Raw genomic sequence first — 24,241 nt, forward strand, 5'->3', positions numbered from 1 at the left:
TGTTTTATACATTTTTTTATGTAATAACTAACGCTAAAATGGATTTTAAAGTTTGTATTTAATATTATGTTGGCTTTTCATATTTTGTTCTTTACCCTCACTTATGTATATCATTTTGATCGCCACTGTACATACTACTGGCACGTTAAACTTAGACTGTATCTATACATAAAGTTTTTTGTTGATCAAACTGTTTGTTTGGCAAGTGGAAAGTCTGAGGAACCGAATCGCTCGTGCCCAATTTTCCGTAACAGTTCAAAGAATATGAGTGAATAATGTGTTCCAAAAATTATAGAACTTAAATTTTAGAACATATTATAATTAATTATCATTTTTATAACAATTTTAAAAATTAGTAGTAGTAAAAATATTTTCGTGTGAAAATGAAGTAGCAAAATATGTATATAACATATATACTCGTAATGCATTAAACCACACCAAAAGGCAATCGCCTAATGATACACAACAAATGTTTCCGTGTGTAATCGCAGTCTTAAACGTTGGCTCAATAAATATTTCCTGTTTGCTTTTCTTACAAGGCGTTCAATTAGGCTGTTAGTGGTTCGTACTGTATTTCGGAGTCTATCTCTTTGACGTTTTGATGTTGGTAAATAAGCCTCAATATCCATTTCACATACAACTTTAGTTCCTTCTAAGATATTTATTGGAATTAAGCGAATCTGTTCTAGGCGTTGTTAGGCGAAAATTTTTTCTTATAAATATTTGCTTCTAAAAATTTGATCATGATTTGCGAAAGATCGGAGGACAAGTTGGAATATGATAAGATTTCTATGAATGGTTTGGTGAATGCAAAATCTATACGTTGCCTCAGAGAAACAAATTCAAGATGATTTTGTCTACATGTAATTGTGTTATATAATTGCCAACCTTTTGGCTTAATTATTTTTTTTTGGGTTAACAAGACGAGAACCCAACAGCAAGTATGTTTAGCACTCGACTCTTGCAATAAATCTTTTACGTATAGTATTAAAATATCATTAAAGTACTTGTCGGTTATAAACGCGTGGTGGGCGATAAATGTTAGAAATTAATTCTCGATTTTCGAGATATACATAAGTGGCCATGCGCTTTATGGTCCAGATAATTTAGTTTCGCTTTGAGTTCTTTATAAACATGACAGCCTCGATAGTTTGCAGAGGTCGAATTGTAACATATGTATGTATATCTGTGCACGGATCGGCAAACATACGAAAGAAAATTACGTGATACGTCAATCGTATGCGGTGATTGGCATTATGACATACGATAGCAAACGGATTGTAATGTATTTTCAATTTACATTGCACGTATTTTTAGGCCACAATAGGTATGAAAGCGTAACGTCAAGGACCTCCGTTCTGCTAGCAGTCACAAAGATAGGGGAGTTTGCTCTATCGTAAATCGAAAGGGTTTCACTCATTTAAAATAATACCATGGCCCATGTCTTTCATTTGTGTCCGATCTTTCTATATGTCTACAATTATAAATTATAACACCGATTTGACAGTTTCATTGTCAGTCACATTGTTTCTCAAAAAGAAAGTTTCACATGATTCCATTAAATTGTGTAACCTAAAATGATATTATAACCGTTTATCTGTTGATATTATATTCATTACTCTAATTGTCTACTAATATTGTGGACATTTTCAGGCCTTCACTTAAGTGATAACGTTGAAAACATTATTTCCATAAAATTTAGAATAAAATATTGTTCTTTTGAAATATGTTTCCTATCTTTTTCTGTTTTTTTATTTTTTAGTGTATAATGTCAGACTCGCTGCAGATATACTTACTTTTATAATAAAGGCTTCTTCACCACGAATTTAAAGCAATTGCATTCTTAATAACAGTAAAATGTGCAAACGTGTGTGCTTATATTCTCAATTAATTTATTTACGAAATAGGTATTTTGTTTAAATTATATAAAACTAAATTTGTGGATCTTAGTTTAATCAACATATGTATGTATGCTGAAAACAGAAAAATACAAAAATTTGCTGGCATTGACTTAACTAGGGGTAATATCACATATTTCATGTTTATTTAATAATTCAAGTAAAGAAAATTTGTAAAAGCCTATATGTATGTATATTTAATGCATTGCAATATTCTTAATTAAAGACAGTTTTGGTGATTTTGAATAGAATATACTTAAATATAAATAGTTAATTACAAGTAAGAAAGACTTAAGTTTAGACGAATTGTAAACCATGCATACCCAGAGAAAGTTCAAGGAACGTAGCCACAATAAAGGGCGCTTAAATGAAGAGGATGAGAAGATCAGTAGCTTATTTCCTGATGAACAATGAATACTTCGATACAAAATTTAAGTGGAAATTCATAAGCTTCCTTAGTTCTTAAGTAGCTGTTCTAGCTACTACCCGCCTCTCGTTAAGATTCTTCGTGTAGCTACTTGAGAATAAGTAACAAAAGACAAATAATGAAATACGCACGGATTAAAATATGACACATTGATCTAGTTCGAAATTCGGAACAAGACTTTATATGGAACACGCTTACTTTGAAACGGATACTGCCAGTGCATCTAAACTTTTTCCTTATTTTTGCATATCAGCCAAATTCTTAACTTAATGCAGATTAGTGACATACATTTTTACAATTGTTTTGTTTTTTTTTTTTAATGGCGTAATGGTTAAAACGGGTGAAAAATATAACATAAAAACTAAGAAAGCAGTTTTAAAATCTGGTCAAAATTATGTAATGCCCGGTTTCGTCCGAACTTGACTTATTTTTATTTGCCGGAATTTACTCCATAATAATGGCATACACGTTAGTATTTCGAGTCGTTTACCTAAGAGATGGTTTATTTTACTGTTTTTTTTGAGATCTGTAAAGTATATGAGTGTACTAATGTCAATTTGTGAGTCGGAATTTATTTATATTTATTCTTATTTATAGAATTTCTGGATTATTAAAAATTATTATAAATAAACTATTTTCCTCTAATGACAAGTTTTCGGATATGCTTATACATATATGGTACTTGTAACATACTAAATTACTAATTGTATGATTTTGTTTGAATGACTATGGTATAGGTGTATGAAGACGCAATGTATTTAACTAAGACCGCATTTAATACATAAGGATAACTTTGAAAATACGTTGCTTTTAAAATTCATAATGGTAAACGTTGCGTTTATAGACTTGTCAGACTGTAGTCCATGTTATATCTGTCCACAACCGATGCGATATCAGGAAAAGGGTAATCCAGAGCACCATCCTCCGTTGAGCGTAATTCCAACTAGCACCGCTACTAGGCGAATAGTAAACCATTGTTTCGTTTCGTTCGGATATGAGTGGCGCTGTCCACGTTTGCTCCTCATCGACTTCGTTAACGAGGCGTGGACAGTGCATCCACTTGCGTGCACTGAGCTTCGGGCGTGGGTGCGCCACTTCCATTAAGTCGTCGTTGAACTCCCAGTAGCCGTAGCCTTTGAAAAAATAGGTCTTACCATTGGTATACTTAAATGCGGCGTCTATGTTGTAACCAATACCACGCCAAATGGACATGTCACGAGGATAGTCTAATTCTACACGCCCAGTATCCTCATCTAATCGCCAGTATAATGTACCACTGGTGAGATAAGTGCGGTTATTGTAGCCCCACACGAAAGCGGCATCTATGTGGGTAAGCGATTGCGGTAAACCTAAAGAGGTGAGTGGTTGCGGATAACCACCAACTAACGTAACTGAATCGAAGACATAGTAATAACGACCTAGAATAAAGAAAAAGGCTTAGTTGAATTGTGAATATGACTATTCAATTATAATAGGGAAAATATTTGAGATGAAGGTTATCAAATATTCATTATATATTTGAATCTTGACTTCATCTCTAAAAAAATACGTACATAATTTGTTGCTTACCAAACATAAAATATTACTCAAAAATAATTATAATTATCTTTATACTGTAGCTTAGCATATATTTCGGGCTTATTAATATAAACATTGACAATGACGATCTTACCAATAAAGAAAACAATTTTTCGATCTTTGTTTTCATATACTGCATCAACTTTGGAGAAGTTCTTAGGCAACTCAGTCCACAGCCGATGAGTGTAAGTTGGGTATCCTGAATATAGGCCGTGATCACCAATCCGCCATAGGAACTATTGGGTAAAATAAATTTGGATTGTTCTATAAAGTTCATGCAATTGATAAAATGTATTTCTAAATATACCTGGCCACGAAATATGAATATTTCTCTACGTATGATCGAAATGGCATCGTAAGTAGTGTGACATGTATCGGGTTTCAATTTTTTTGGCTTAGTTGGTTGAGGAGGTGGATACCAAGTCCTGGTGGGATGTGGAGGGGAGTCAGTACGTGGTCTATAAGTCGTTGTGGTTGGAAGTTTCCGATCACGTTGGTGTGGATTGTTGTTATAAGGATATCTTCGCCGTGGGTCATAAGGTTCGTTGGGTCGGTTCTGTGGGTAATATACTAGAGGTCGTCGTGTAGTGGTTGTGGTTGTAGTTGTTGTTGTCGGTGGAGTTTTTGGTCGAGTTTGAGGTTTAAAGGGTCCCCATGTCTTATCTTTCGAGCCGTACAACTGTTGAATGGCATTGCGATCGTCAGCAGGAAGATTAATATCAACTTCATTGTCATGATACCATGGATACATAATAGCGTTTTGGTCAGATGAATGCCCGAGACCTAAGGAGTGTCCAAATTCGTGAACTGCAACGCCCAGAAAGTTTGTTGCTGAAAGTAAAAAAGTTGGTCTTGTTATTATTATGTTCCTAAATATATGGTACAATACTCGTATTAGTGCCACAAAATGTACGGGAAGGTACAGGTATTTGATTTAAATAATTTGGACCAAAAAACAAAACTTGAAATCTATTTTTACGAAAATTGTGATGCCTTGATTTATACACTGGATAATAGCCTAAACATTTATTCAAAACTTTAGGAGGAACACATCTAAAATATGAAGCCCATCTATAACCAAATTTTATCCCCAAACTTTTGTTCCTCAAAATACATAACAGAATTTTAAAACTTAGTTGTATTAGAAATATTAAAATTTTACAGTTAAATATTCGAGCTTTTAGTTATCGTGCAGCTGACACTGGTTTTCAATGACAAATACGAAATGCTTCCAATGTTTAAGGAATGGCATTTAATTTATGCATTTGTTCCTAGGCTTTGGTTTTGGTTTCAGTGCTTATATGAATAAGTTCACCTCAGGGGTGGTATTCCACGAAACATTTCATTCTGCTACAAATCGATGCAGATTGTATGGGATGAATGGGTTACGCTTTGGTGCAACTGGCAGTGCACGTACAATGATTTATTAGTGAAATTGTCGATGAAGCAAATACAAATATTATGTTGATTTTGGGCAGCAACCAAAAACAACAGTAGCAACAGTTGCGGTTGCGGTCAACCAAAAACAGAACAGCAAAAGGCGTTGATTATTCCAAATGATATTGTATTTGCTGTGGGAAGAGGCTGGTTAGCTAATCCGCTGTTCGTTTCTGCTGTGGCCTCTTCACTCATACAGCACACGGTTCAGAGCAATTTCTACTAGTACTTGGAGATTTATTTGCACGTTTGCGTGTGTTTGATCGTAGCAACAAGCTGTTCTAACGCGCATTTATCAAGCAAATTAACAATTTTCGCAAATTAATTACATTAGTGACAACACACATGGCGTGATGCGGTTTGGCGACCACTGGCAGGCTTCCAAGCTGCACTGCAACGCTGACACTATTATTTGGTGGAATTGGTGGCATCTGCATACATAGCTACAACGCTGTTGGCCCAGTTGATTACAGCATATGTTTACCGTCCAACGATATATGTATGTATGTAGGTATGTATATGGAGTTAGTAACATACAGAGAAACTAGGTGGATGTGGAGTGTCGGTGCTATTACCAAGTCGAACGATATGAAATTTGTTTGTGGATAATTACTCCTACGAAAATGCGCTTTCGTGTGTTACGTTGTGTGCTACCATGGGGTATACAGGTACTAAATGTGACCGCGATGAACCTATGCAAACGGGCACCCGTTAGTATGTACATAAAATATGTATTAGTTTAACTTGTTTGTACTCATGTACCTCCGGACTTTTGTGGGCATATACTTGTATATATGTATATTTAAATACTATGGTCTATGAAGCAAAATTATTTATGTAAACACGTATATGCATCGAAAATTAAGCACTGAATAATAATAATAATTTCATAAACTTTATTACGAATTCCCTTATACATGGTTCTAAATTCGTATTACACAATATCGTCCCGTATAACGAACTTTCGAAATAATGGTTTAACGAATCATCAATATTATCTAATTAATGTTTCCATATTTCGAACACAAATAATTTTATTATTCGATGTTGCGAACGCTGCTATATTTTTATCTTGAATGTTTTCACATGTTTTGACAAAATAAAGGCTTCGTTAAACCAACGGTAGTTTAAGTATTGTAGGAAATAGCTGATGAGATTGTCAAAAGCGCAATCTCTCCGGCTACTGAACCAAGTCACTAAAACGATACCTAATAAAATTTTCGAAATGAGATGGATTGTCTTAAGGACATACAGAATAGCCAAGATCATTTGTAACAACAAAAAATTTGGCCTATTAACAGGTCAAAACTTACTGGTACATTCAGGAAGTGAAGGTATGAGAAATACCCTGAAACACATCCTTTGCTTTTGTCCAGCCTCCTCTAGAGCTCGTCTTAGATAAACGAGATTTACGTCCTGTGTGATGAATACTTTAGCTCGAATTAAACTGAACCTCCATCTGGCTTGTTTTTACTCAAATAGGTCTATGCATCACATCTGCATAATACTTCCACTGCCTATATAAAAGTGAAACTTTTGCCAAAGCTTTTTGAAATGTCAGTCTCCCGTTTCCCACTCCGCCACCCCCGATGGTAACGAATTTTAATTAATTATATTAAATTAAAAAAGTTGATAAGCGAAAAAAGTAATTTTTGAATATTATTGTTTCACTGGTGATGAAAGGATCTAAGCCCAAAAGTAATCGGTTTAGCAAGTCCTAATTTGTAGCGGCCCGTTAATCCTTTTTTGTATGATGAAGTCGACACATCTTAAAGTCCTTATTGCTTGACTCAGCAGATTCTCCAATTGAAACATCGACAGCGTGAATTAAAATTTTGTGAACTGACGAAGGAAGAAATACCAGGAATATTTTGAAGTTAATTTCCTTGGAGGATCTAGCGCAAATCTAGTGAATTTAAGGTTTATTGAACTGATTCCTTTTGAAATTGAATTCGAACAAGACGGCAAGAGTGAGTGGACGAAGGTCTAGACTTTTTCCAAATTTGTTTGTGCTCATCATCACTTTGTGATTTTATTATTAGTTGAAGAGGGACATATGTATGTATGTATGTCGTGACAAATTATTATTTTCAAATTTCAGCCTATATTCGCTCTGCCCAGAAAAACTGCCAAAAAAGCCACATTTTCCTTTTAATAATAGGTAATGAGAGCCGCATTTTGCTATTAATAATAGGTAATGAGAGAACTCACCGCGTTCATTAATTACATTCTCAGTGTGATCCAATAATTTTTTTTATCTCAAAGCAGGGAAAAAGTTAATATAAAATTTTTTGTTAACAAAGCTTCTAATGAGTAGATATGCCTTATTAAATTTGCTTCGGTGATAAGTGATATTACTTCATACATTTTCTAAACACCACAATTCAAAAATATATACATAGACGTTAAAATATACACTGATATGATATGCTTGGATAAAAGTAGTATAAAACAAACATTTGATAAAACTGAGAAAACGATGAAATCAAAGCCAAAGCCAAAGTATATATCACGAATAAAAATAGAAAAAATTATAAAATTTAAACGTAAATATGTATAAAAAATTAGGAAAAATAACACACACAAAATCGCATGCTTGGTAAAATAACATGAATAACAAAGAGAGGAGCAAATGATTGCAGCAGAAATCAAAAGAATAGACTTTGACTCATTTATACCTGAAATCGATGTATAAAGAAAAACATGACACTCAAAAAGACACTTATAAAACAATAATTTTAAAATAAAAAAGGAACATATTGTTATATAAAAACCACTAAGCTATATAGCATATACCTTTTTCCTATTAGTGGTATCGGGTTAAGAACTTATTATTAAGTCCTACGAGCGATTTTTTCAATAATTTGTAAGTATAAATAAACTAGGTCTATAAGTAGAGTGGATGTCTGCCGAAAGATTAATATACTCCAGGATAAATATGTATATATCATTAATTTATCTGGATGTATTTGGATAATTATTTGATGCTTTTAGTACAGTTAAAAAAATATTTAATTACTGATTTTTCGATTCGGCACTTGGGACGCCCACTGTAGTGTTTATTTATAATAAACAATATAATACAGCATTCGAGTTTGTCTAATATGTCTAGACCAAGCAGGAAGTTGGGCTGCCCGGTAAGAGACATTTCAGAGAGGACATTTTTGTATTATTTTTAACCGTCAATGGCGACCGTTATCTTCAGAACCTTATCTTGAACAAACAGCAACCATTTAAATTGAGCTTAACTGCTGACGGAGTCAAATTATTTTTAATATTGTCAATTATTATTTTCATAATTCCGTCGATAAAAGCAGTGTTACTGACGGCATTAGTTCCCATTGTACCCCACATCATAAAGGAACCTACACCATGCTTTAAAGTATAATTTATTCGCACTCTTGACGCCATACTAATCGACGAAAAATAGATCGGTTAGGTTTGGATTCATATCTAACATTTACTGAATCCCTAAATGCGTTATCTTCGTGGATAGGCTTTTTGACATACATATAATAACCGTTACGCAATATTTTTCTTCGTTAAGTGCGGTTTGCTTCGAGTTGTTTGCGATCGAAACTAGAATTTTCGGACAGTTTGAGTGTGTGTTTTATACACATATTACATTTTATATACATATTATCCAACTCCTTAGTATCATCAAGTTTTCCAACTTTACCATCCTTTTTGAATTTAGCAATAATTTACAGAACATTAAATAGTATGTGGTTTTTTGACAATATAGCCTGTTCCGGAGAACTATTGATCTCTAGCCAATATTTGACTACCACATCTTGTAAACCACAAAAAAAAAACACTTCATTTCTATGATTGAGGCACTCCTAATAAAACGCTATAAGCCGCTTATTAGTTCCTTTAATTAATTTTCGTAAATTTACAATTGTTATCCGATTAAATTCATTTTTTAACATTCATGCCAATATTCATAGAATTCATGACAATAGTCACGAATTCCAATTTATATAGACCCGTTAAGCTTCTTTCTATCCAGTGGCAGTTATGTATTTAGGTATTATAAATGTATGTATGTATACATATGCGATAGACGACGATGTGCAGTTATAATGGCGTCATTGTTTTTTAAAACACGTGCTCAGCAAAAGAAAATTATTTTCTCCAAGTGAACAAAATCACAGACACAATTTGGTTGGCTCAAGTGATTTTCAAATAGAACCACAGCAGTGGGTGACATTATCCTCGCTTTTGAAAGACTTTGGCATAAGCTCTTTCGCCCGAGGATGTTGCATCGTTGCGCTGAGCTATGCAAGTATGTAATGCAACGAAATGAAAACGAATCGCGCCGTTCATTGTGCAACATTTACCATTTTATTAATGCCAATAAAATTGTCATAACTAGCACCAAGATGCCACAAGCTACAACATTTTAAGAGCTCTCTACGGCAACGGATGCACCACTAGCTAGCTGCAGCAGCTAAGTTATGTGGAGTCGCAAGTATTTTTGTGTTGAACTCGCCAAAATGTATGCTGCGTGGTGGAATGCGTAATCATACTTCCATACATGGCCGCCTTTGCCATCAGCATTGTTGATGACATTTCGCATAAGAAGTCATTATGTTGGCAACGGAAATGACGGTTATAATAAAGTATCTGGTTTCTTACATCACATGATGACATTGTATCCAGTTTATAAGTGTCTTATAGACACAAGAATAAAAGAACAAAATGTGAAAAAGGCGAAAAAGGCGACAGTAGACATCGATATCGCAAAGTTTCATGTCGTGAACTTTGTCTAAATTAAGCTTATAAAAATTATAATTCGTTTGCAAATTACTTTATTAATCTTTATACATATATTCTGTAGGGTGTATGCGCATAATTTAAGATCCTGATTTAATGAAATGGTACTTCGGTTAACAATTCAAATTGCAAAAAACGCTCATTTAGTAAATAATTATTTAAATCGTACCACTTTAAATCGAGTATTAAAGTAAATTGGGTAGTGATCTGTGTTTGAATGTGGTCATCATGGAACCATTATTGAGATAATTATTACTCTCTACATATGTAAAGGGTCTCCCAATGGTATGATTTTAAGATAAAATAAAAATCTCAAAGTCTTCGAGCTCCTCGAGCATTGCTGGTTGATTGGGCAAACCAGATAAAATTATTTAGTAGCGTTAAATATCCTGATCTTGGCGGTTCTCTGACTGGGCGATTTCTCGACATTAACAAGTTGCCATACTTTGCACGTGATTTGTCCATGGTTAGCAGTAAAACATAAGAAGATGTACGTCTTGTTGGAAATAGTGATCGCGGCATCAATTTCATCAAGAAATCCGAGAAAAAAGTCGGTCAGCATCGTGGTACAACAACATTTCTTGCCTCATTTCAAAAGAAATAAACCCCGACGATGCTGCCATTCCATAATCCGCCCCAAACGACGTTTTTGAATTTGCGTGAAAATCTTTGATAATTTGCCAGTCTTGTATCAAATTGAAACGAGATGAATTGACAAACTGAACTGAACACACTGACAAAATTTGACACACGTTTGTACAATAATATGGTCGTCACTAGTTGTCAAAATCACGTCATCCGTATTGGATCTTTCGCATACCCGATCTTTAATAAATTATTGGTCTAAACGGTCCTTTAAAGTGGTTGCTAACTCAATCATTATTATCGCTTTCCATGTACGAAGCGTTGCAGCGGCACCATCGGTTTTTTGGTATCAGTTCGATATCTTTCCTTCTTTAGGGTAAGTGTGCCAGTGACCGGACATATCCCAGTGATCGGACACTACTCACTTTTTGGGTTTAAACTAAGAAAACCGTTAAAGCAGGCATGCCTATAAAAGATTCAAAGGAAGTAGCCATAGATTGCGTGACTGGCTTTATTAAAAAAGTTTTAGTTGTTGCACATATCGCAAAGTGTGTAAAAGTGTTTTTTGTTAATGATATATGTATGTATATGCAAGTATATATTTTTGCAGATAAGCGTTATAAGATAGTGTGTCCGCTCATAGTTACCGTTTACTAAATTTTGAGATAACGTACGTACTCTAATATCCGGAGAGATAGTTTTAACAATACTACAGGGTGGCTGATGAAAGCCGCTACCAAAAAAAATTAAATGACTTTTTTTTCTATTTAATTAATCTGGTTAATTTTTTTTCTATTTTGCAGATTGAGTTTTACATTTAACAAAAATGGATAACTGGGACACTGAAACAAGAAGTTGGATTGTCCGCCGCTATCATGCACTGGAGTCCGTAGTTTCGGTTCAAAGAGAGTATAGGCGCACGTTTGGCGGCAATCTTCCGAGCAGATGGACTATAATGAGACTTGTAAACAATTTTGCCGAGCATGGGACAGTCAACAGAAGACCTTACTATCGAAACCCTTCAGTTCGAACGGACGAAATAATCGCTGCTGTAGCTGCTGCCATACAAAACAATCCACGTGTTTCGACAAGCAGCTTATATGCTCAAATGGCTGTAAGCAGATAGTCATTACAGTCAATTATGCACCAAGATTTGGACTTATTCCCATATAAAATTCAAATGGCCAACAAACTGAACGCTGCAGACTTGCCGATTCGCTTGGAATTTTGCCAGAAGATGCTTCAAATGGTCACACCGTTACGGTTACTGGAGACCGTTACTTGAGCATATTGAGAGAGTTTTTCTATCCAGAATTACGCCGAATGAGAATTTCTTTCAACTCTGTTGGCACAAGTTTATAATATCTCACGGGGATTACTTTGAAGGGGACAAAGTAGATATTCATGAGTAAATAAATATCTTTTGAAAAAACACAAAATTCGCGATACTTTTTGAACACACCTCGTACACTTGCAAAAGAATCGATAGCAGGAATTTGGACCTCAAACCTAGTATAATCATGTGAATGTTGGCTGTCATTAGAAATAAACTTACATATGTATGTAGCGCTTGTATGGTAGCCAGTGCTAAAGAAACAATACAACATCAGAAAATTAAATGGAATACAAAGAGCAACCTGTGCAGGTGTCCTGCATCAACTACCCATAAACATCAACTATATATTCACAAAATAGCAGAATGTTGTTCAATAAGAACAAAAGAATTGCGTGGTTGGAAATATATATATAATGATATCCTAAACAAACTTAGTGTAAACGTCAATAAATCAGACTACATTTTCCCAATGCTGGCTTTCAATAGACACTTCCAGGTGAGGATACCCTCTAGACAAGAATGGAGAAGGGGTGTAAAAGGGGAGGAAGATACCGTGTCAGTCTATACCGAAGGGCACAAAATGGACTGCGGACTCGGGAGTATATTTCGTCGATCAGGACCTTTCGGCCGAACTCGGCTAGCATCTTCCAAGAGGAAGTACAAGGCATAGCGAAGACCTGCGAAGCTCTATTGGATAACTACGACAGGATACATAAAGCAACAATATACAAGGGTAGCCAGGTGGATCTCCAGCTATGGTTCTTAACTGCAAGAGGGCCCTGAGTTCACTAGAAGACAAGCTCCCCCCAGACTTGATCTGAGTTCCCGGCCACAGGCACATTTTCGGCAAGGAAAAAACATACTAGTTGGCAAAGGCAGAAGCTTTCCTAAACGAGGCGGAGTTAATACCAAGCCCGCTAGGATCGATCAGCAGAGAACTCAAAATACGATTTCAACAATTAGCAAATAACAAATGGAAATTTATAACAAAAGGCAAGATAACTAAACAGGTATGGCCAATATATGACAACAAAAGAACTAACGACTTATAAAATAGGTTCAGGAAAAATATCTACTCTACGTAGTTTCATTAGTATTCGCACATTGAATATTATGTACGAATGAGTGCATTAAAATATTCTTCATCACATTTTTCAAGCGTAAGCAATGAAAACACTACAATTTGGAATAATTATTTTGCGTTTGAATTTGCGATATGCTATTTGATTTGTAACGATTCAAAGTTTTGATTACCGCTTTGTGTATACATATAGGCTTTAACATGTTAATATATTGTATGTACATATCTATATATATTATATTTCTTCTGGAAGTACTTACAATCGCCTCTTTCCCCTCTGGTAAAATGCCATTTCTCATCGGCGTCAAAATGTGCATCGCCGCCGCGCCCCACTCCAGGGTAAAAAGCATGAGCAAGCACCATACCAGGCCCATCGAATTTGTAACCATCACCATGGTCTCCGCTAAAAAAAGGAAATAAACGTGTTAGACCAAATTTTTATAGTTCATTAGACAACATAGTGTTAAAAAAATTTAAAGTTTTGAATTCCATAAGCAGAAGACCTCTTAACTTAGAAGACTTCTTGACTTATTAAAAAAATGTAATATCGGAAGAAATTATTCAGATCGGCTTACTATAGCATATAGCTGCCATACAAACTGAATGATCGGAATGAATTGCATGGGAAACTTTCTCATTTGACGATATATCTTCACGAAATTTGATATGAGTTACTGTTCATAGAAATAGTGTAATATCCGAAGAAATTGTTAAGATTGGCTCACTATAGCATATAGCTGCTATACAAACCGAATGATCGGAATCAAGGCCTTGTATGGAAAACTTTAGCATTTGACGTGGTATCTTCACGAAATTTGACATGGATTACTGCTTAAGGTAAGAATATAATCTCCGAAAACTTGTTTAGATCGGATTACTATAGCATATAGCTTCCATACAAACTGGACACATTGTTATTAAAAGAAATACACCTGTGAAGGTTACATTAGTTTCGGTGCAGTCGAAGTTAACGTTTTTTCTTGTTTTTGTGTTGTTTTGTTTTTATGATTTAAGAACAATGTTTAAAATATTGAAATCATTTTTTTAGTCTGAACTCAATTTCAACTTTAAATTTTCAACGGTTCTTAAGCATAAATAGGCCGATACTGCTGCAATTTCATGTTCGATATTCATTCGAAGTTCATAAATCGTTGCTAATTTAGTTATTGATTTATTTATATACTCTTGGTTATGTTTACGATACCATTATATGGGGACGTAGACGCCCTCAAGTTTCAGGATAGACGGATAGACCAACGTTGGGATTTCAACTTGTCTCGTCATCCTGATCATTTATATATGTATGTATACCTACGTATAACCTACCCCCATTAGTTCTAGGAGATACAAAAACCGTTAGGGGAATTCTCTCCAGCAACATGTTGGAGATTATAAAAAATTACATACACGTTTGCAACCAATATGAACGCATGGCATAAATGACGCACATACGGCCTGAGGAGCCGTACATACACACATTATATTTGGCATGCAAAATTTTTAATCAAAACCGATACAATGTAATTTAATGGAATTATCGAGATTTAGTCGACACAAATATATACACATCTATAGTGATTTACGTGATTCTGATTTCTGAAAATAACTTTAAACTCGATATTCCGCCTAAATACTTTTTGTCTCAATCATTTTCCGATTTACCATATCCATATACATACACGCATACATAAATATCAGTAGTAACAACTCCGTTAAACCAAATGTCAATATTTTTGTACTAAAGCTGTGTTGTTTTCTGGATGCATAACTATGTTCTTCTTCTTGTGCTTCTGTCGGCTTGCTAAAAGCATAAAATTAGTTATTCATTTATATTATGTCTCGTAGCTTGTGGAAACATTCATACCATGTGTAGTGCTAAAAAGAAAAATTGCATGGAACCTTTCCCTTTGACCAAATTATCTAGTCTTAAAAAAGGCTGGCTTTCGATGATAATATATTTCCGGACATGCATAAATACCGAGGGTTTCAATAAGGACGCTGAAAAAGTAGACCGATAGGGACAGCAAACGACGCCATATTTTTCCCTGCTCTTTTGACATTGCTCTTCACTTGGATTTGCTATTTCATCACGGAAAGACATACGATCTAACAACGAGTCGAAATTATTCAAATTCAAATTCGAAGATAGTGGCCTCAACTTTAAGAGTACTACGGCCAATTTATGGTCGTCATAATCGTCCTTTCAGATCAGCAATAGAGCGTCTAGTGGAAAAATTTTAATCCACAAGCACAGTACTAAATGTTGTGAGACAAAGACAAAGAAGTCCCCATATCCGGATTTTCATCGAAATATCTCTTCAGCGATGAGACTCATTTCTGGAATAATGGCTTCGTCAATGAGCAAAAGATGCGTTATTGGTTAGGCAGCAATCCATACATACACCATGAGTCACCATTACATCCCGAAATAATTACCTTTTGGTGCGGTGGCATCATTGGGCCCTACTTCTTCCGTGATAATAATAATAATACCCAACGATTACCCTCCTCCCGCCCAACCGACGCGAGGGGCGCAATCCGCGAACTAGCGGAATTAGCCGAGTCATAAAAGGCAAGGGAGTTTTAAACGTTGCGATCTTAAGCTGCTCAGCTACAGAAACAAAAATTTCAACACTCGAAATTAAGAATTAGATTAATGTTTATAATTTTTAAATGTTACTTGTTAAGAGTAGATAAAATAATTTTTTTAATGGTAAAGAGTGAATCTGTTAGRTCAAATGTGCTGGAATGAGAATTGAAATCGTGACACATACGGCGGAATGGTTCGTTTAACTCGAATTTTGTTCTAGAAAATTTTAAAAGTAAAGGTCTAAGCTGCCTGGTAGAGCGAGCGGGAATGTTAAAATTTATATCAGACAAGAGAGATGGRCTACAGACTGACCCATTGATGAGTTTTACAAGAAATATTATACCAAGCATTTCCCTACGACTAGCGAGAGTCGGGAGATTTATAAGCTTTAAACGGTTAGTGTAAGGTTGAAGATTTAAATTGGAATCCCAATGCAAATGATTTAATGATTTACTTAAAAAGTAAAAATTGTTTTTGAACGGACTCTATTTTCTCAGAATGAACTTGATAACAAGGGTTCCATACCACGAAAGCATACTCTAATATAGGCCTCACCAAAGATGTAAAAAGAATTTTTGTGGTAAGCGGATCTCTAAATTCTTTAGACCAACAATTAACAAAACCAAGAGCACCTTTAGCTTTAAAAACCATGGAAGATGTGTGAAGATTAAAATTGAGTTTGGGGTCCATTGTTACTCCYAAGTCAACAAAACTGCATACTTGCTCCAACCTAAAGTTTTGTATTACGTATGAAGTAGGGTCTACAGATCTACGTGAAAAGCACATCGGTTTACATTTTTTAAGGTTCAATGGCATGTCATTTCTAACACACCAAGAAACTAGGTTGTTTCTGTTTGCTGTCTCTTATACACATCTAGATGTGTATAAGAGACAGATATAAGACGTCTGCTTCGGAAGTGGTAGGTGCATTAATGACAGAAATCGGACGTAACTTGTGCTGATGCGAAACATTTTTTGGAGATTTTGGAGAGTAATAAGTAAACAATTCAGCGAACATATTAGAAATGGTGTGATTGTCACTGGACATACTAGACTTATATTTCATAGCGGACGGAAAATTAGAAATCCTGTGTTTGGAGTTGACGAAATTATTATTTTTTACTTTATTTATATAATTATTATAACATAGTTTGTTAAGTTCAGCAAATTGTTTGCGCAATTTAGAATATTTTGAATAGTCAGCAACTAAACCAGATTTCTAAAACGTTTAAAAGCACGAGATTTTCTATTTTTAAATTTACATAATTCTTTCGAAAACCATAAATTAGAACTCATTTTATGAGTAACAACACACTTTGGAACATATTTTTCAAACAAGTTTAAAGTAGTTCCATTAAAGTGGGAAGCACTAAATTCAATGTTGCCATTGTAATCTGGCCAAGAAACTTTAGAAAGTTCTTAATTAATTTTTTTTAAATTAGCTTTCGCAAAGTTGAACCGAAAACAAAGGTCTTGTGTATCATTATAAGCAAAGTTGGCTATGGTTTCGATATTATTTTCCAAAGCAGGATGATACGAGTCCTCTGGCCGAATCAGAGAACTTACCAAACTCGTTCGAAATTAAATTAATTTGGTTAAGACCCAACTCCGACATTTTATCTAAGAACTCGTTAAAACATAAGCGAGTACTAATAGGAATGGTGTAGTCATCAATAGATTTCCATGATACGAACGGTAAATTGAAATCCTCCAAAACAATCATGGAATCAGTATTATTAGCCATTGAGAAATCATTATTTATTAATGAAGCAGGCTGCATATATACAGATATGTCCGAGTGAGGCGGTATATAACATAAAGTTAAGTAGATATAGCCACTATTAGCGCAAATACGAATGCACTTAAATTCTATGAAGTGTGCATGATGTGATCAAGATCGGCTCGTTACTGGAAATGGGAATCGCTACCGCTCAATGATAACCGATTATATTTGGCCTGAATTGGATAATATGGACTTAGAAAATATGTGGTTCCAAGTAAAAGGCGCCACAAGCTACTCAGCGAATGTCACAATCGATTGATTTCATGAAATGGCCCAGTCAATTGTGCGCCTCGGTCGGTCGATTTAGCCTTGAAAACCGTCGGAAATTGGGTTCAGAGTCTGGACTTCTACAAGCGGGTCCATGGTGGCCATGCAAAAGAGATCGAACCCATACATATTGGTATCGAATGTACTTTCAAAGAAATAGAGATAGATAAAATAAATTTTATTGCTATCCCAAACCGTTATTGGGTTTCAAAAAAACTTGTGTAGCGTTGAAAAACCCGTCACTACTTATAATGATTTCGGTTTTTTTAAAAGTTTTGTACAAGGTGTTCCAAAGTAAACAGAACTTCATGACATTTCATCGATTGGGAGTGAAGTTATCGTTTAAGTGTCAGTATGTTTGTGTTATCGGTGCGAAAATGAGCTTCGAACAAAGAGTCTGATTTCAACGTCTTCAAAGTGGTCGTGAGGACATAAATAACGATCAACATGTGTGCCAATCAAAATCCGTGACTGTTCGTGATATCATCAAAAATCAGCCGAAATCATTATTGCAATTCATGGAAAAAGAATGCAACATTTCCAAATCATCGATTTATCGCATATTGACCCAACATTGTGGCTTACGAAGGGTGTGTGCACGGTTTGTTCCGCACAAATTGACTGACGACCAAAAATTGCTCAGAATCCGACACTCGAAGGACACCATTGAAGAAGATATTCTCCTTTATATTCTTAATAAACTTACCGGGCAAAAAGCACTTGGATATCTGCTTGGTCGCTCCTCACTTCCCTAAAAGTCAATTTGGAGCTGTGGGCCCACACACTAAGAGCTTCTGTGAGTGCTCGCCGTATCTGTGGGGCATCCTCCATCGTCCAATTCACCAAACTGCAAAGAAAAAAAAAATTTATACAAAAATAACTTTGATGAGCTACTAATCAGATGATGAGCAAAACGATGAGCTAACGCTATGAATCCCATAAAAATAAAGACAATGCGATATCAGAATATTACGTGTGTTTCTAGATTTTATTTTAATAGATTCAACATAAGTACTATTTAAGAAAGAGCGTGTAGCAGAATCAGAGTATTACATCCTTAACTTAAGAGCAGATTGATATGATTTGGGTGCCCAAGCTGATTTTTCTTGCAAATGGGTTCAATGCAAGTAAATCTACATCTTTACAGAAGTGATTTTCAAATACAATATTTTCCGCTCTACAAAGAAGAAGCTATACGCAGCGAATTATATTTATCAAATGTACCGTTTTCATATACTATGAGCGTCAAAAGTGAGTCAACACCTATGGAAAGTTTGGTTTTCGTATAATTACAAGCTCAAATTGAAAAACACATCAATAATTATACAAGCATAAAGGTTTATTCAATATTAAAATAACAAGAACAAAAAAACAACAACAAATAAACGGTGTGATTTTCTAAACACAGTTAAACCAAAACATGTCATATTTTACGCGTCAAAAGTGAGTCAACACTTCTGTTTAAAATTCATTTCTTGGAAATACCGTTATATTTGAAGAAATTTTTGCATGCACATTGGTTGGTAAATTAAATTCGGCATTTTCCTTCTTCATTCGTAGTTGTTATTTAAAGTGAAGCAGTCAGTGAGCTAAACAAATTAATATACTTATATTAAATCATGAGAACCGAAATATCCTTGGAAACCAGGAAAATCATTATTGATTTAAAGAACAATGGAAAATCTTTGCGACAAATTTCTAAAATTGTTGGAAGACATCCCACATCTATAAAAAAAATCGTGGATAAATTTAAAAACCATAAGCAATTAGAAAATTTTAAACGATCAGGCCGACCAAAACGGCTGAATGAAATGGAAGTAAGGCAAATAATCTCTACAGTCAAACAGAAACCTGGTAGTAGTGCAGTGGAGATTGCGAAAGACATCACAAAGGAATTCGAAAAAACCGTAAGTGCTAGCACAGTAAGAAGAATTTTGCATAAAAATGGGTTTCATGGTTGCCGACCGCGAAAGAAGCCATTTATTTCAAAAGTTAACAAAGCGAAACGATTAAATTATGCCCAAAAATACAAAAACTAAGATTTTTCTTTCTGGAGCACTGTCCTTTTTAATGACGAAAGTAAATTTGAGATTTTTGGCTCAGAAAAGCACAGAGAAGTCTGGCGAAAAAAGAACGCAGAATACGATGAACCAAATCTTCAAACTACGGTAAAACATGGTGGAGGCTCGGTAATGGTCTGGGGATGTTTTGCAGCTTCCGGAGTTGGTGAACTTGCTTTTATTGAATCTACAATGAATGCGCGAGGTTACTTGGAGATATTAAAAAGCAACGTTGCTCCAAGCGTTGCTAAATTGGACTTGTCTAATTATTGGATCTTCCAACAAGAAAATTACCCCAAGCATACCTCACGCTTGGCGAAAGAATGGCTACTATATCGAACACCAAAAAAGCTGGACCATCCCTCTCAATCCCCAGACCTAAACCCAATTGAGCATATATGGGACTTTCTGGACCGGCAAATACGAAAAAACAAAAACATCTCGAGTAAAGAGTCCCTTAAAGCTGTATTGCTGGAGGATTGGAGAAAAATACCAGTGGAGTACACAAAAAAGCTGATAGAGTCGATGTCACGAAGACTAGAAGAAGTAATTAAGGCTAAAGGAGGCCAAACCAAATACTAAATTGCATAAAAATATACATTTATTCTTTTATTTTAATTTTAAACAGAAGTGTTGACTCACTTTTGACGCGCAAAATATGACATGTTTTGGTTTAACTGTGTTTAGAAAATCACACCGTTTATTTGTTGTTGTTTTTTTTTTGTTCTTGTTCTTTTAGTATTGAATAAACCTTTATGCTTGTATAATTAGAATTGATGTGTTTTTCAATTTGAGCTTGTAATTATACGAAAACCAAACTTTCCATAGGTGTTGACTCACTTTTGACCCTCATAGTAGTACACCGTAGCGTACATAATGCATTTATAAAATACTTGTATGGAAAATTGTGTACTATAATATTATTTTCTCAAGGCTTTAGTTTTTCTTCTTTCAATGAAGCCTAAGGAGTGTTTGCAAAATCACATTCTACTTGGAAAGTAACGGACACCATATTATATGGTACATGTACGGTACATTTGACTATTAAATATGATTGGAACAATTAGACAAATCAATGCTGACAAGAACTGACGTGGTTGAACAAATATGATTCATTTTGTTGCACTAGTGGTTTTCTTAATCCTTACGTCGGTTATTAGTTTGAAGATCAGCCCCTTTTTGGAGAAACGACTGTTGAGAAGGTTAAAATTATATTCAATGCTTATAAACATCGGATAGTCTATTTGGGAAATCTATGAATTAGTTCAACGCACCTGTGCAAAAATTACTGGTATTATAACATGTTTTAAAAATCACCCAGATTGAGAAAAGGGATGTGTTGTTGGACATATATATATTACGTTTATATTTCTTTTTTTTTTTTTTTTAAGATGTATTACAGATACATATATTTCTACACCAGTCTTTGACTATCTCTCTCATTGAGCATATTCCCTTTTGCATATAAGTGCACGTGTTTTCGTTTTACTTTGATTGTACGGTTATTCGCGTAAAAATAGTACATAGTAGTGAATATTTGATTTATTATGGCCCCAGGGCCGCCTAATGTCGGGGAAAACAGTTTTGCTTTGCTTGCCTCTAGCCCCAACTCCAAAAGGAAAAAACTTACATACAAAAAACTTGAACATTTTCCAGAACTGCCTCAAATTAAAAAAGATTGTCCAAAGCAGATTCGAACAAAACACTTTACAAACACTCATACTTCGCTGTGCATAAAAGCTTAGAATCAATAAGTAAGGAAATTTTATCTATCACCGAATTATGTGATGGTAATTTACTCTTACTCGTTAAAAATCGGAAGATCGCTGAAAAATTTCTTACAACAAAGAAATTAAATGGAATTTGCGATATTAAAGTTAAGTTATACGACAACTTGAATTGCTCTAAACGTACAATTTACGCTCCATTTCTAAATGATATTGCAGAAGATGAAATTGTTGACAATTTAAAAGATCAGTGAGTTACTTTTGTGTATAAATTCACAAAAAATGTAGAACGCAAACAAAGACCTAGTGTGAAACTTCTTTCATTTGACCTCTACAAACTTCCAGAAAAATCGAAGTCTCATAGAGCATATTTGACTAACCCCATGAGGTGCAAGAGTTGCCAGCTTCTAGGTCACAAGCGAAGCGTTGCAACAACAACCCTGCCTGCGATATGTGTAGTTTCCCTCCTCATCTGCCCGCACATTTTGTGCAAATTGCTCAGGCGATCATCCTTCCTCTTCACGCTCTTGTCCTAAATACCTACAATCTAAAAATATTCTAAGAATAAATACAGAAAATAAATGCTCAATGCGAGAAGCACTAAGGCTATACAAACAACAATTACCTCTGACCCCGCAAACACTTCTTTCTCTTCTGTTAGAAAAGAAAATACAAATAAGCAAATAACAAACGGGATTTTCCACCGCTCATCATCTCCTCCCCTACCACTCTCCACAGACACTGTACTAAAATCCCCAAAAGCTTATCCTCTTCCACAACAAAAGCAAACCTTGATAGTAAACAAAAACAATTTTGCAATCAATAACCATCTAAACTCACCAAATGAAACTACAAAAGAAACAACAAAAAACCTTCCTAACCTAATGCTTACCCAAACAAAAAAAACAACCCAACCAAAATAAGCATACCACTCATTCCTAAAATATCCACAACAGATTCTCTTAAAATCCAAACTAACTCTCTCTCTCTACAGACAATATCAATATCACAGAACGTATATTTATAGAGAAGGTTCACAATATCAAAAATTTAGGGATATTTAAATTTTAGGATATTTACTGTTTTGGATGAGTGCGTTTAACCACAGAAAATTATTAGCGCGTTTCACCACTTAACATCAGGGGCACGACAATAACAGAACTGAGTAGTTGTTAGAGCCAATGGGAAAAAATATGTTAATTTCAATGTTTAGAAATGTACGCTTACAAATTCGTATATTTACAATGCGCAAACGGATGCATATAATTTATCTACATATACACATATGTATATTTTCTATATATTTTATATCAAAGCATCAAGCATGTACGTACAAATTGAACTATTTCATGATGAATTCCTTAACATCTTTGGAAATATATAATAAAGTCATACATGCATTATTACCTATGTAAATCTTTAATTAATGTAGGTTTGATAAAATACTTATGTATATACATTAATATTTATTTACAGGTCTTTAAAAGTTTTGATAACATGTTAAAAGACCAAGCGGTCGCTCATATTCACGTCAAAGAACCATACGCATAATGTTTGTAAATTTGTCTACCCACAACTTTGTATGTAAATGTGTACACGTATTGCTTGATGCGAAATCTTCGATTCATGGGCAACCAATGGCTGAAGCTCAAGTTTTTTTCAAAGAGGCTGTGTGTCGAAGGGCTGACGTGACAACAAAGCATCACAACAGCTTCAAGAACAAACCAGCGTAAGTATGTATGTTTCCGTATAAGCTTGCATACATATCGACGCAGAATTTTGCAAGCCGCATGCAAATATTTTTTACATTCATTGACAAATACAGTCAATGACTTTTATGTGCCACAATCAAAGATACAGATTTTTGTTGATTTGTTAAAAATAAAAATATCATATGGCACATAAGCGAGTGCGGATACTTAAGCGAGTGGTACATAAAACAATAATTTCCATGTATTTCAAAAAAGAACGTGAGATGCAGCAAGATATAGGCAGTTAAGAGGAATACTACTTAACCGGGATTCACTGTACACATAAATCTGGGGAATATTGAATATTTTCTTTGGCACATTTCTTGACTTGAAAATCGACAAATAAACTATGTTGTCAATTTTATTCTATACTTATATCTCGGGGTTGTCGCTGTTTCCTTCTCATAGAAAAATCTCAAAAATTTTTCAATTTATGATTTTTAGCTTTTGCCAACGTCGAGAAAAGACGCTTATAGGCAAACACATGCTGGGGGAGATGTAATGGTATTTGGTTTTATGAATGAATCAAGTTTGCCTGTTGAAAGTGCGCTTGCGTTCTGAATGAAAATGTTGTTGTGTGTTTTACTACAAATTTGGGCATCGGTTCGTCTGCCATATTGACTTGTGACGCTGCTGCTTGCTATTTGAAACCATTACTGTTTTTGTAGAACAAATTCGTAGTTTTTGCCGGTGACATATCTACATGTGAACGCATATAAGTATGTATGTTGTGTATGCATTAGTGTGAGGGAATGTCATGCGCACATACATATGTATTTATGTACATACATATGTACTCATATATTTGTATGTTGGTTTGTGTATACATTATTTTTTCGGCAATGTCGTACACATATGCATGTACATATACTGTGAGCGTCAAAAATAAGTAAACAGCAGTTCTATCAATATTAAAGTGTTTATGACAATGCAGTCTTTAAT

The 24,241-nt window shown here is 34.8% G+C and overlaps 1 protein-coding gene across 2 annotated transcripts in view; it reads right to left on the reverse strand.

Annotated features, from left to right (window-relative positions):
* Positions 1-2,371: 2,371 nt before the first annotated feature.
* LOC108969395 (matrix metalloproteinase-2) overlaps positions 2,372-24,241 on the reverse strand; it is a 333,919-nt gene continuing 312,049 nt past the window's right edge. For both annotated transcript variants that reach the window (XM_018934082.1, XM_018934081.1), the window contains 5 exons: positions 18,468-18,608; positions 13,382-13,524; positions 4,211-4,734; positions 3,998-4,139; positions 2,372-3,743 (listed from right to left, as the gene is read on the reverse strand). In XM_018934082.1, coding sequence (XP_018789627.1) covers positions 3,175-3,743; positions 3,998-4,139; positions 4,211-4,734; positions 13,382-13,524; positions 18,468-18,608 — 1,519 coding nt within the window. In that variant the 3' untranslated portion in view covers positions 2,372-3,174. The remainder of the gene's footprint in view (positions 3,744-3,997; positions 4,140-4,210; positions 4,735-13,381; positions 13,525-18,467; positions 18,609-24,241) is intronic.

Source organism: Bactrocera latifrons, unplaced genomic scaffold (genome assembly GCF_001853355.1).
Source record: "Bactrocera latifrons isolate USDA-ARS-PBARC rearing strain unplaced genomic scaffold, ASM185335v1 scaffold_250, whole genome shotgun sequence".
Taxonomy (NCBI): Eukaryota; Metazoa; Arthropoda; class Insecta; order Diptera; family Tephritidae; genus Bactrocera; species Bactrocera latifrons.